The sequence below is a fragment of the Centroberyx gerrardi genome, chromosome 2, assembly GCF_048128805.1.
Source record: "Centroberyx gerrardi isolate f3 chromosome 2, fCenGer3.hap1.cur.20231027, whole genome shotgun sequence".
Taxonomy (NCBI): domain Eukaryota; kingdom Metazoa; phylum Chordata; class Actinopteri; order Beryciformes; family Berycidae; genus Centroberyx; species Centroberyx gerrardi.
In genome coordinates this window covers 9,865,327-9,880,606 of record NC_135998.1, presented here as the reverse complement: position 1 = coordinate 9,880,606, position 15,280 = coordinate 9,865,327, and the positions used below count along the sequence as shown (strand labels likewise).

At 41.3% G+C, this 15,280-nt stretch overlaps 1 protein-coding gene across 1 annotated transcript in view; it reads left to right on the top strand.

Annotated features, from left to right (window-relative positions):
* The window catches only part of cacna1bb (calcium channel, voltage-dependent, N type, alpha 1B subunit, b), a 177,019-nt gene that overhangs the window by 110,806 nt on the left and 50,933 nt on the right, over window positions 1–15,280 (top strand). The window contains exons 22-28 of the mRNA XM_078286375.1: window positions 442–504; window positions 4,885–5,634; window positions 6,847–7,052; window positions 8,158–8,284; window positions 9,457–9,586; window positions 10,313–10,372; window positions 11,147–11,253. Of these exons, the coding sequence (XP_078142501.1) occupies window positions 442–504; window positions 4,885–5,634; window positions 6,847–7,052; window positions 8,158–8,284; window positions 9,457–9,586; window positions 10,313–10,372; window positions 11,147–11,253 (1,443 nt within the window). The remainder of the gene's footprint in view (window positions 1–441; window positions 505–4,884; window positions 5,635–6,846; window positions 7,053–8,157; window positions 8,285–9,456; window positions 9,587–10,312; window positions 10,373–11,146; window positions 11,254–15,280) is intronic.

The window sequence follows — 15,280 nt, the reverse complement described above, 5'->3', positions numbered from 1 at the left end:
GAGCTCACATGTTACTGTTTTTCTTTTGAAGGAACTCTTTAGTGTGCATTCAGTGTGCTGTAATGTTTCAGAGAAATTGAAGGGTTTCATTACAAAATACAATGCATTCTTTTTTAGCAAAAAAAAACAACCTCATGTTTATTGCTCAATATTTCAAAATTACAAGTTATTATATAAACTAAAATGTTGCTCTTTTGTAAGCAAAAGTGTCAAGATACAAATCATTTCAATAGTGATCCTCACTTTCATGCCTGTAATCATTCTGGCAGAGTAGCTGTCATTTTTGTTTTTTAAATTGATGAATATCTTGTTTTTGGAATGAAACTTTTGAACTGTTTACCATTCAGGTTAGTTTACCATTATAAAAATGTGGTCTATATTCAATCTCTGCTGACAAGCACCACTTGTGTTGCTGTTGTGTTGTTTGTTCTGCATGTACAGTTTTGTAAAGCAAAATCGAGATGCACTCTCTCGCAGGTCGTCCATCAACAGCATACAGTCACCGTGAGTTATCACTCTCTGTTACAATATTCTCTCCTCTGCTCTCCTCTCCTTTCCTCTCTTCTCCTCCTCTCCTCTCTTCTCATCTCCTCTCCTCTCCCCTTAGCCTTTCTTCTCCTCGTTCTCAGCCTCCCTCCACCTCTCCTCTACTTGATCTATTCTGTCCTGACCCTGTCCTGCTGCCTGCATTTCTGGAATCCTCCGGCCGTCTGCTTGTTGAGATGTGCTTGGAACTCAAGAGTTCTCTGAAGGCATAAAGCTAAATTGTAGCCCTCCTCTGTCACCACGACTTCATTTCAAGTCGATTAGTATGTATTTATAAAGTGTGTTTAACAAACGGGGTCATCGCATACTAGTGCTTTACAGAGCCACAAACACAAATTACAGATTAAACAAAAGACAACCAACACACACAAACGCATCACAAATTTCTAGATATGCAGAGTGAGTGTGTGTGTTTGCAAGTGAGTGAGTGTGTGAGTGTTACACACGTTATTTGAGGTTGATGAACTTTCCCATGTGAATCACCAATAACTAAGAGCAGTGATGAGCCCCTTCCGGTCTCACCCGCAACATTGTGTACTTTGTCGATCGCAGACGCCTCCCTCTGTGTTGTTAGTGCCTACAGTAATTCATCCTTTAGCGTGCTCTGTGATGTGAATAATTTGTGTATAAATGTTTAATTTCTCTGAGCACAGCCGATACCCCAGGCAGCTTGGCATTTCCAGTCTGCTTGTTATCTTAGACCCCAGGGCATCACTTTAAAAGACAATATCAGCTAGGGCCAAAATTAAATGCAGCGGCCGCGTGTTAGTTTGCTTGTCTGCCTGGCACTCTGTTGACTCAATCGATTAAGTGGAGATGGCATGCCAGATGTCGACTTAACATCTCACCTCTGAGATAACACACATTTAACGCTGGATCTAACTGTAATTTCTTTGACATTGCTCTTCTCGTCTACTTTTTGAGTGTGTGTGTGTGTGTGTGTGTGCATGTGTGTGTTTATTTGTGTGTTGTCTGCTTTAATAATATGTCTCACAAGAATCATTCCCCGATACCTTTAGCGTTCTCATGCCAAATACATCACTAACGTCACTAACCTTTCTGTCTGCCTGTGGCTGATTTATCTGTATGTCTGTTGCTCACCTGTCTGTCTCACTGTCTGTACTGTCGTATGTGTCCTCTTGTGTCTTCTATCTATCTTTTAGGAGTTATACTATCTACTCCCCTGCCCGACGAATCTTGAGGTACAGGTGACAAGAAGGAACAAACTTAACTAACCCATAAACTCCCATGTAAATAAATCATACTGTGCAGAAACAGTATGCAATGCATTCATACATACGAGATGAAAACATGCACACATCAAAAGACTTTTGACTATGCATCATGGATGTACCTCACTTGAAATATATTTTTGATCCTTTCCACATCTGTGTCTATGTTCAAAGACTCCATTCCAACCGTCAGTGTGAGCTCTCATTGTGCTCCTCTCAGCTGAGGACCCAGTGGGTTTTTTATGACTAAAGAAGATTAGATCATACATGTTGAGAATGGATTTCAAATTGCCTGCGCCCATCGCACATTTCAGATGCATTTACACAAGACCTGGGTCAAACAGAATTTGCAAAATACTTTTTATGCTCCACTTTCTGTTTTAGTTTAGGCCTACTTGCATGATATTCATGTATTAGCCTATAAACAACTAGGCATCAGGCATTCCCGGTACTTGAAACTGTGGAGAAAAATAACAAAAAATGCTGTGTTTAGGGGTGCAAACAGGTTTCAATGGGAAATGGATTGAGATTTTCTCAGTTTCCATTAGGAGAGTTGGAGCAGGCAAAAATAAATAAGTAAATAAATAAAGAGAGGACTGGGTGAAAAAAAATAAAAAATAAGCGAGAAGAGGACCCAGAGCAATAAAGTGCTGCTGCTGGCCTGTTAAGTTTGCTCAAGGGGCTGATTGGAGCTGTGAAAGCCTGGCAGCCATTAAATCATCACAGTGCAACTTTTGGCTTCAGAAAACTTGGATTATGTCGCACAAATTGTTTGGAGTAATTTTGTGGTCATTTTTTGCCCTTTTTGGAACTCTTCAATTGTTTTGGAGAATCTTGTTGTTGTACAATCTTTGAGAAAAATAAGTGAATTATCTACTTACGTACTTCACTTGTGACAAAGTGTCTTCCACAAACACAGTTATTATTTGATAGCTGCCAGTCTTTCCCAATTCCAACCTGAATCAACCTCTTCAGCAAACTTACCGGGCCAGCAGCAGCACTTGATTGCTCTGGGTCCTCTTGTTTAGTGTAGTATTTTCACACTATTTCAATACTACTAGTATTTTCAAACAAACTACTGTTTGTTTTTTTGCCTGTTCCGACTTTCCTGATGGAAACCGAAAGAATCTCAATCGGTTTCCTCTCAAAAGCCTCAGTTTGTAACCCAAACACATTTTTTAGTCAGTATTTGCTCCAGAATAGACTTTTTCCGGTATCAAGTTAGCAGTCAAAAAGATCCTGGTGCCTGATGCATAGTGGTTTACACTAAGTGCATATCATATCATGTATGCGTGAGTCCCTGCAAATAGAGAAAATCACAGGAAAGCAAAAAAAAAACAAGGAAACCAAGGTACTCTTCAGTCATAAATTAGAAACAGCTTTATTAAACTGACTATTTAACATTTAAAAATGAGAAGGATGCTTGGGGAAGATTTTATGTAACCCTGGGATGATTTTGAATGACACCCCAGTTCTTTTTGTTTGTGCTTTTTATATTTTCTGCCTCTGCTATATTGGGTGACAAAATGCCCCTTGGCTGGAGCATCACACTGTAGCAGATTATCTCCATTTGACGAGAAAAGGCACACATCACCAAGGTAGCATCTCCACCAGATGATATGGCTGAAAATCTGGGTCCATTTAGTAAAGCATAACATAAAATATGAAGACAGCATTTCATTGTCAGTGTTTCAAGTCCTGTGAATCTGCCTTTTTTGGCTTCTTCAGGCAATAGTAACATCAACTCAAAAGAACATTTCTGGAGAATGGCTCCCCATCTTTCTATGAATTCATTTTTATTGCTTCCTGCAAAGGCTGGGAGCTTAAGGATTTGTAGACCGCATATAAGCTCAGCAGTCAGACGAGTTGAAGTTTAATTTGGTGTCCTTTTCTAGTCGGGTGTTGTAGATCCTTGTAAATATAGTTCAGGTCCATAGTTGTGGTTTCTGTGGTGGCCATCTCTTCTAATAATAAAGGATGTAGTTAGGATATTCCAGTCCTCTTCTCAAAAATAGGAAAAGCTGGTTCTTTTTTGTAAGGGTCGCTTAGGTCTACTGGTTCCTCTCTTTGCAATATGCCTGTGAATCTGCTTGTCACTCACAGTCACTGAAGTAGGCATATGGCTGAGATGGGTCAGAGTTTTATGTTTTCTTTTTTTTAACTGTTAAATCAAACAATACCACATTTATCAAGGCATTTTTATTTAAAAGTGAAAAATTGCTTGGTCCTCTTGCTTTTTAGATCAAACTGCTAACCTCATTACAAAAGAACACCTTCCACTTAACCCACATAACCCAATTATCAAGCTCTGGAAATTAATTCTGTGATTGACAGCTTACTTGACACTGTTTGAATCACCCACCTGGTACTCCATGTAGGTTAACTCAGTTAAATGAATGCTAAGACTTATTTGCAAATGCAAATGTTTGTCCCAGGTCTGATTGACACCGGCACCAGATAGTGGAAAAAAGAAAAGGCGGAAAAGACATTACCCAGACAAGCCATAACATCATCTAGCAGATGGTATTCATGTTGATCACCACTGGTGAAGATTTATCTATGCAGAGTGTGATGGCATTATTTTGTGCCTGTATCCAAACATGACCATGTGTGAAATGTTTGAGGTTGAGGACCCAAAATGAGTCACTGCCCTCCCTCTGGTGGGTCCTGACACGATGTGAGGACCCACAGCAACAGACTGATTTTACCCATTCATTTGCTGGGATGAAACAGTAGTAAGCACTCTTCTGTAGAGGAATTGAGCTACTACTCCATGTTACACCCAAGCATGGTAAATGACAAGTTTACCATGGTGAACATTTGTGCTGGTGCATCCATAGACCATCTTGTGTCTGGTCCTTTATTGTACATTGTGGACAAGGAAATTGATGACTTGTCATTAGAAATAAATAGTTTTGATCTAATATGTGAATCCTCGGGTTAGTAACAGAAGATGGTGTTGCTATGGATGAAACCGTGGACGGTGATGTTTATCTAAACCCCACAAGGACCAAACTTGTAAAAGAGAAAGAGAGATAAGTAAAACTAGTTTTTCACTGTCACATGATCTTTCTCCCTGTCCTGTCCATTTGATTCCTGTGTGCAGTAAGGAGCAGCAGCGGTCAGCAAAGTCCATGTCAATCTGGGAGCAGAGGACCAACCAGCTGAGGAGACACAACATGAGGGCCAGCAGCGAGGCCTTGTTCAACGAGCTGGATCCTGAGGAGCGCCTCCGCGTGTCCTCTGCCCTCCACCTGCGTCCCGACATGAAGACCCACCTGGACAGACCGCTCGTGGTGGAGGCGAGGAACGGTGACAAACCCCGGCCCCCGGAAGGAGGCAGGGAGGAGGCGGGGGAGCCCCAGCAGGACGGGGTGGGAGATCCCCTCCACACGCACTCCAGAAAACATCACCGCCATCGTGACAGGAACGGGGAGAGCAGGGATGCGGGCGACGGCCGGGGAGGCAGGCACCACGCCCATCACAGCCGCAGCAGAGATCAGCCCGATGGTCCCAGGACTAAAGACGGGAGGGGGGAGAGGAGCCGCAGCCGCGACGGAGGGCAGGGACACAGGCACCACCACCAGGGAGGCTCACCAGAGGAGGGGATGAACGAAGTACGAGGAGGAGGAGAGGACAGGGAGCACCGCCACCATCACTCCCATCGTCAGCTGAAAGAGGGGAATGGGGCCCTGGCTAATGGGGCGAGGGGAGAGCGCAGGGGGAGAGGACAGAAGGAGGGAGGAGGAGGGGACAGCAATGGAGAGAGGAAGGGGCGCTGCTCTCGCATGGTCCGAGCCCAGTCTACACTCGATGCGGAGGACTGTAAACGGAACAGAAATGCCAAAGGTCATAGGTAAGACCACAAATACCATACTAAATATTTTCAATATAAGATGCTTTGGATATGTTGATATTATTGGAATATTTGATGTTTTTATAGTTGGTAACTCTTTACAGTGACCTTATTTTAGTCTACTGACCTATGTATTAACCTATTCAAAAGTATTTTAAGTAGGTGACACTATAATACTTACTGTAATGAAAATCTCCCTAATAATGTATTGACAATGGTGTAGCTATACAATGTAAGCACAAAATACACAAAATATATAAAATATGTACTTACAAAATAGTTTCAGCTGATGTCACAGTCATGAATAATTAGGAATAGGATGACAGGATGAATAAATAGGCAACCAGTTGGCTAATGACCAACTTATTTTCTGCTGGTAATTCATAGCAGTCCACATACTGGAATGCTGACATATTATATAACCTGTCACCTTGGTGCCCAATGAGACACAACTTTACATAGTTTCAGTAATTAGAACAGCGAGAAATGTTGGGACAATATTCAGCAACACTTAGGTGCTGAGGCACGATTGTATAGTAGTACTAGAGCATAACTGTGCACAATACTTTTCCTTGTAATACACCGAATAATACACTGAAATAAGGTCATCGTAAAGTAAATTGTTGCCTGATATTTTGTGTGGTATTTCCCCCCAATTTTGTCCTGGGGACTATTAAAGTACATATATTTCTGTATTTTCTGATAACTCTTATTGAATACATTCCTGTCTACTTATAAATGCTGAATTTACTGACCACATACCTTTCTCCCCGCTTTATACAAAACATACTCTACCCCCCATGGTGAGCAAATACTGCAGTGTCAGAATCAGAATCCCTTTCATCACCAAATACAGTAAACATACAGGAATTTGTCAGTGCTTGGGGGGGATGCTTTTACACTTTTAGACTGACAGGTATGGTACAAGAACAGGATCCTGCATACAGTGCAAAGAGACTATGCAAGACATACTATAGGAATAGTAGATTATCCATATCACTCTGCATACATACATAAACACTATATAACTGTGTGTTTGAGCAGCATGGCAGTAAAGCTTGCTTCTAGTGTCTTGCCACATGAGTTCTGCTCCATCTCCCAGGAGGACGGAGTAAATTTCCCATATGGATCTCATGTGGCGGAAAAAAGTTTACGAACCCTGAGAGCAGAGTATGATGATGCCTATGACGAGGTACACATCTCCCTCCCCAGGGACAGACAGACAGATGCTGAGGAGGACGGCCTTGCCTCCAGTCCTGTGCAGCCATTGGTCAGCAGCCTGAGCCTCGGGGAAAAGCAAGAGGACGCCGACAACCAGAAGAACTCTACCAGGGCCAGCCAGGCCGGCCTCAACAGCAACACTATCCACATCCCCGTCACCATCACCGCCCCGCCTGGGGAAACCACCATCATACCCAGTGAGTACTGGACCTCACCATCACATCACTATGGGGTTAGGAAGGTTCATTGATGAGTAAATCTGTGTAATCTGTTAAAAAAATCAAATGGTGTCAGGTTGCTGATTAACAATACTATCAGCAGCATAATCCATTGGATTACTCCACTTTAGTATTGTAAAATGAATTCTTTCAATTACATTTGGATTGCTTTTCCTCAGTAATATGAAGCGATTTGTTATGTGATATGGGGTCACAATTCAATACAACCAAGTTCAATGACAGCAAAGTACTGTACAGTTTATTTTTACATCACATATCTTTCTAGCAATGGCAATGGCTGGCAGGAATGTAAACAAAAATTTAAAACTGTCATTACAAAGTGCAAATAATATAATTTGGATGTAGAACTTGTGAAATTGTGATGGCAAGCCGTCTCATTTGTGATTACTGCAGCAGAATAAAATGTAGATAATATCGTGATTCATTTTTCTGCCCCACAATACATATTGTCACATTTTTGTATTGCGATATATTGAATTTTGATATATCGTCCCATCCCTTGTGATTACTGCAATCTTGTTAAAATATAATCAGTTACTCCACAATCCTGGATAAGGAATAGAATAATAATAAAAGAATAGAATAATGTCAAACCTTATGCCTAGTGTTGAAGAAAGAGCTATGTGGATATTACTCAGTGCTTCAGATTCATTTACACTCTAGTCTAGTCATTTATGTTATGTCGTTGTAGTGTGTGTGTGTGTGTGTGTGTGTGTGTGTGTGTGTGTGTGTGTGCTAATTGGTTATTATACTCTTTGTGTGTTAGTGAACAAATATAGATTTTCACAGTTTATCTGTCATGCTCAGTCAATACCCCCGTAACCAACATCTCATGAGCAATATGTAATAGTAGGAGGAATTGATTATACATTTGTATGAATGTGGAAAGCAAATATAATTATACAACTTGAAATTATATTTTATTCTGAGCCGGGGAACCACAAAGAGCCTGCTTCTTGTTTCCATGAACAACAGACTGGCTATTACATATTTTGAGATTGTGCTTGTGTTACAAAAATGAATGTAAAATTGTATATTTTATGTTGTTTTTTTTGCACACCAGTGAACAACATAGACTGTGACAACCTCCCGCTCACTGAGGAGAAGAAAGATCTGGAGGAGCAGGCAGCTAATGGGCCCAGACACATCCTGCCCTACAGCTCCATGTTTGTCTTTGGGCAGACCAACCCGTAAGTCACAACTTGGAGGTGATTGGAGGGGAATGATGTAGGATCGGGTTGATTGCAGTGCTGGGTTGAGTGCGAGTCAACAGAAAATTTTTAAAACTCGCACAATAGCAGCTTTTCACCATGTACTGTGGCAAAAATTAACAAACAGCACATGGTGGATAGAAACACTGCCTGCCAGTTTTTGTCATAGCGAATGGTGAAAAGGCAGCTAACAGGGTGTGGGTTTATCAGTTTGAACCCCCTTTTGCACACCTTGTTAAATGAATCCCTCAGACTCAGAGCCAGATACAGTAAATTTATGTTTATTTATATTTGCATAAGAAACATTAACAACTTTGCAACCTACAGATATACTATAGCTATAACAATATTTTAAGCTTGTGTAGTTTTGAGTAATGTACATAATTCAAACTCCTTCTGATCTGGATCTAGTGTTGACTTACAAGTGTGATGACATGGCCTCCTCGAATATTTTTAAAACGCACTTGTGCTTCTTAATCTGAAAATATGATAGAAAACAACAGCTGACCTTCCTTGTTTGAACAAATCTTACACTTGTCAAATCATATTGTGAAGACACAAGCTGCCAGCTAGTAACCTATTAGAGAAAATCAAGTTGTGTTCAAATAGGAGGACCCTTTTCTCTTTCTTCATAGCACATTTATCCTTTGTAGAAATTTTAAAAACAGTATTGCCTGTGTTTTTCTTTTTCATGGTCCTTTAAGTTTTATGAGCATATAGCCCATGACAGTCTTGGAAAACCCTATTGTACAATTGCAAACTTAGATGATTGTCAAATTATTATAACCATTAGCAGAAGAAATACTTTAGGCTGGTTTTGCTCCCAAAAGCCAACTTCGTAAGAAACATATATAAACAAATTAAACACGTTTTTCATCCACTAGTAGCTTTTTAGAACTATTTGTGCACAGAACATATTGATTCCATTAAAGAAAGCGCTTAAAACAGATAAAGCTGAGTCACACAGGTTTCCCTGAGGCTGCTACATGTCCAACTTTGTGCGTTATTTTGACAGAGAGGGATGTGAGTGTTGTTGTGCGTGGCCTGTTTTGGGAGGACATGACACATGAATGTACCTAGCAAGCTGTCACTGCTCTGTGCATGTGTGTGTGTGTATGTGTGTGCGTGCATGCAAATGTGTGGTCTTCCAGGGTGCGGAGGCTATGCCACTACATCGTCAACCTGCGCTACTTTGAAATGTGCATCCTGATGGTCATCACTATGAGCAGCATCGCCCTGGCAGCCGAGGATCCCGTGCAAGCCAACGCACCGCGCAACAACGTGAGTCAGACTAGCATCTGGACTTAATACATAAACATCTGGACTTAATACATAAACATCTGGAGCTACACACAGACACACTGACTGTCAGACACATACGCACATACGCATGCCAGTGCTTGTATGCAAATGTGCGTGCTCACAAACACACACACACACACACACACTCACGCACTCGATTCTCATTCGAGCTGACTGGCTGATTCATTAGGACTGATTGGGAAGTCAGATGTCTAGAATTCTTCCTAATAGCACTTGACAGTTTGCCCATGTTGAGAGGCAAGGCGGAAGAAGAACCACAAACACAATCTTTTTTTTTTTCTTTATCATTTTTGGTCAAATTCTATCACTTGGACTACTCTTTCCATCTCTGCATGATAGTTATCACATGTTTGGAGCAAAGGGGGAAATGCACACACACACGCACAAGCCTTCATTTTGGCCATTTGACAGACAAGCATTGCTGATTGGTATTCTACTTGGGGGGGGGCACAGAGGGAATCTGAGGTGATGTTGTGCATGTGTTTGGGCACGTGTGTATTTGTTTGAATTTGTGTGCGCATCTGTTCAAGGAAGAACAAAGTTGCGAGGGCTTCAGATCTCTGACAGGGCAGAGGAACACATTGGGGCCAATTCCAAAGTGTCTTAAACTAAATGCATCTGTCACTGAATCATTTATACAGCCTCAACCATCTTACAGGATATTTTCTTACTCTCTTGTTGCAGGTTCTGAAGTATCTGGATTATGTCTTCACTGGAGTCTTCACCTTTGAGATGGTGATTAAGGTGAGAGAGTTGCTGTCAAGATGCTGGATGCTGCGCTCGGAATATAAATGCTGGATACCACAGGAAGCTTGTGCTCGGGTTGCAGCTCCACTTTGATTTGCGCTGTGAGCGGAAGCTAGCTCACGGTGGACAGCAGACGGACAAGTGTTTCAGTGTCGTGGGAAGGCAAGAGCCAGTGGTGGGCGAGTGTTCAGTGGCATGGCTAATTGGGTTTTTGGTTTTACATCTCTTCTGCGTGATAGCACTCTGTACTAGTGCAGGATGCTTTTTGGATCATGAATGCTTTGAGTTTGCATGAGCTAAGAAGAAAAAAGGGATCCAAGGCACAGACTCTAGCCAAGTCCTTATAAACAAAATAAAATCTGACATAATGTACACTGCCAGTCAAAAGTTTGGACACACCTGATTGAATGTACTATGTTTTTCATTATCTTAAAGCCATTTTGATCTAAAGGCTTATGCTTAAATGCTTGAAATGTGTTTCTTAGACAAATATAAATAATGAAGTTGATGCCTATGTATGAATTTCTTTCCAAAGCCTTGCCTTTCCATTAAGGCAAAGGGTGGCAACTTTGAATAATCTAAAATATAAGATAGTTTTGATTTGTTTTTGGTCACTGCTTGATTCCATTTGTGTTATTTCATAGTTTTGATGTCTTTACTATTATTCTAGAAAAATGTGTGTGTCCAAACTTTTGACTGTTAGTGTATATGGCCTGCATTGCCTCACATTGTCTTTGTTGTTATTCTATTAACATCATTCTATTACTCTAGATGATTGACTTGGGTCTGCTCCTCCACCCCGGCTCTTATTTCCGTGACCTGTGGAACATTCTTGACTTCATTGTGGTCAGTGGAGCTCTGGTGGCCTTCGCCTGCTCGTAAGTCAAGTTTTACTTTATTTCTGCAGTTGAATATAAAATGTTGCCATTTACTTTCCAGTGACGCTAGCCCTCTGAATTATTCTGCTTCAGTATAAAATTATATAGTTAATATATCTAGTTTATTCTTTACTTCATGTTATTTATTTTAAGGACAGATCAAACCACAAGAACATGTTGAAAGAAATTGCTTTGTTGTGGTGTATCACAGTATTTTTAGCTAATGTTACCTAGTTTCCAGTATCCATCTCTGGAGCATGCTGGCACTGGAGCTAGGTGCCCCTGCTCCTGTATTTTTCTCTCACAAACAAACAAGTTCATCCAATTATTCCCTGTGAGCTCTTAGGCTTTGTACACTGCCTGGAGTTATTTTGCCCAAATGACTCTCTAAAACTCATCCTTCAATGTTACATAAACTCTCCCACAGCCCCTCCCTCCCAGTGGGCTAATGGGTCGTGTGCAGTTTGGCTAATAAGTGTAAGATTGGGAAAGGGAAAGAGGGAGGGAGGATGGAAGGAAGAGAGAGTGGTTGGTTCGTCTTAGTGCCGATGTATAGCTGTTCCTTCTTGGTGGAGAGTTATCATGGGCTGTATGGGGTCAAACTGAAGTTACAATGTTAGTACACCTGCACAAGGATGTTCACAAATGTGTTGCCTCTTGTAGTTGTGGATCAACATCTTTAAATGTGCTGAAATGATTTGCACAAGCAGACACACATCTTTGAATGTGCCCACTAACAAAGCAATTTTCAGTTGTAATTTTGTATTATTTTTGATTGCATTTCTTCATCACTGCAAACACTGTATGGGGCAGCAGGATTCACCTCTTGCCATGTCCCTGGTGTTCTTCTTTAATGAACCACTCTGCTGTGACAAAGCAAGCAGCTGGTTGTGATTGAGAAATAGAAAATTAGCCAATAGGGCCACATTGATTTTGTGTTGACTTTGAGTGGACTAAACAACACACAGTATCACTAACTGCGGGTCATTTACTTGTCAGATAGTCTACCATTTAATCCTTCTAAAACAAGTCTTCTCTTCCAATTTATCTTTGGGACTCTGGAAGCATAAACAACACAGTGTGTGCACTTAAGTCATTGTTGAGGTAAATGAGAACAAGTAAACAAACATCTGAGTTAACAGTCCAGCATTATCTAGATGGAGACTAAACTCCAGCCTAGACGCTGGATTTAAGGAATCACTGTGAAACCAGTGATCTTTATAGAAGCTAACCTTGTGCCTCCTCAGCTGGAGTGATGTGAGAGGCGTTTAAGGCATTCTGGAGAGACCGTGTTATTCAACATGCTTCTCTTAAAAAAGAATAGCCAAAACCAAACTGGTTTTGATCTAGAGAAACAAATTGAATCAGCTGAGTCCAATTTCAAACAAGAAATGTCCTCTGCCAATTTAATGGCCTTTGAAATATGAATGCAGTTCCATTGTGACACGAAGGAAAGAATTTGCTTTGTTCAGAGCTATTTTACAAGAAAAACCAAACTGTTGCTTCATCGCCTTACAACCAAGGTACATGAATTGGAATCTTAGGTATTTAAGATCCTTTGTCTCTTTGTCATGTAATCCTGATTAAGGCTTTTCTGCCGAAACGTGTTTTTATGTACCAATAAAGATGATTTTTTTTAGATCATCCACTGACCTCTAAGAGTATTTGGAAATTTACTTTTCCTTTGTTCAGAGGTTGGCAGAAGCATTTTGAGGAAGGTGATAAGGCTGGTAGGATGTTGGATTGATACATTAAACACAAGGAGATAAACACAAGTGCTATCCCAGTAGTCAGCAGTGTTGTAGTACTCGAGTCCTGGACTCAGATTCAAGTCCGACTCGAGTCCCAATTTTGATGACTTGTGACTTGAGTCGGACTTGAATATCAATGGCTCAGACTTGGACTCAGGACTGAGGATTTGAACTTGAGCTTGATAGTTGATCATGTTAGTCGGCTACACATATTTTTAGTGTTACCCTAGATTTGTACCTGATCATCTGGTTGGCCCACATGTAGACAGAGTCTGTGAAAGTTTACCATACAACACAAACACTGATGAATGATCATATCAGTATATATCAGTGAGCATGCAGTACCTGGGAGTGACAATGTCACTAGACAAGTAAAACATGAAGATGGCTCCTGGTTTTGTGAGCTTTGCTTACATGGATTTTACATTAACTGTCCTGAAAAGAAGTACCAAATGTAAAATGTGTGAAAAGCTCACCAAAACTTGTGTTGGCCAATTTGACTATGCTTGGTGTATGCTTGACGTCCCTCAAACAGGAAAAAATAAAATATAAAACTTTTCTAACTTTATACACTTTTGGCTGTGATGTGAAGGATTGTCATCCAACATATAACTGTCACTATGCACCATGACGGACAGATGGGGCCTGTGGAGGTGACTGCCTCCTTTATAGAAGTCAGTGATTGGCTGGTGGACGGCCCCCTCCCATAACTGTCCCTGCGGTTCACCGCCAACTTCTGTGTGGCTCTTTGCCTAATATTGAACCGTTTCCTACATTTGGCAATGGTTCTTCTTGGACCAGAGCAACACGTTAACCAAATGTGTTATCCACCCAAACTAATTTAATATAATCTGCCCTTGGCATCTTATTTAAGGTGGCATATATTCGCACATGCCGATCCTGCACCTCCCACACAAGGACATCAGGTTCCTCTTAGGATAAGTTTTTGTGGCGGAACCGCTCCGGACGGACTGTCCTCTACCATCTCTGAATTGTCAAAGTACTGTGGTGCAGAGCACACTGCTTTTAACAGGAAGGAAAAGGTGATTTGATTGGCCATGATTGAAACCAGGCCCACCACACCCACTGATAAAGTCCTGCTCCTAATCCAACCCCTTTCCCAACTATGCCGCAGGTGTGGCATGGGCCTCTGGCCACAAAATTACTAAAAATCAGCCGCCACGCCCTGTGCGCTCACATTGTGCGCCTTTGACTGCACTTTGCACCGTGCACCATTGAATCACAAAAATAGAGCCCTTAGAGTCTTCTGTATCAATCTGTATAGCTCAGAATTGAGCAGGAAATTTGTTTATTTACTTTAACTGAAGGGCAGTGTGAACTTTCTATCATGTATTTTTCTTGAGTTATTGTGTTCACAAGAATGTGTCTGCACACACAGACACACACACACACACACAGATACTACTACGCAATCACAACTCTGTTTAAATATTTACAAATGTGCATCTTCTCAATCAAATCTTTATTGCTCATTCATAGATGTTGATATACAGCTACAAGTTGAACGCCATTTGTGAACAAAGATGATGACTTTGGTTTGACCCTATAGAATTACAGCTGAAAAGTACCATGCGCACAAACACACATAGAGGAATATGCTGTGGGCGCAGACAGACAGACACATGAATGCAGACGTGTGTGCATATACAGACACACACACACACGCACACACACATGCACACACAGGTAAACACATAACAACAAAGTGAGGTAATAAGCCTCTTGAAGCATACAGACCTGCAGTGTGGGTCTCCGGGGTAAGAAGGAGCTGCCGTAGTCTCTTTCAACTATTTTCCATCCAGTTCTAGTGTTTATATTGAATATATTGAATCATGTCCTGAAAATCTCCCCGATTCCAGTTTGTCACCTGTGTAAGGCTGTTCTGCAGTGCTCCCTGTCGCTCTGTCGCTCTGATTCCCCCCTCTTTCTGGGCCGATTGTAGACTGATGCTTCTGTGTGTTTTTTATCTGTTGCTGACTCTATCTCTGTCTTCTCTCTTCTACTCTTTCCTTTCATCTTCCTCTTTTGTGGCTTGGATTGCTTTCAGGAGCCTTATGGGGTAATGCCTGCTCTCTATGTCTGTCTATCTATTTACTTGTCTTTGTGTTTGTGTCTTTGTCTATCTCCCTGTCTCTCCATCTTGTTGTCCCTCTGAGCCAGTTTTGTCTATGCAGAGTTTATAGGTGTGTCTGCAGCCTTCCTCTCACAGCCGAATTCATTTTTCGAACAAATGCCATACTTTGTTATTTGCTATT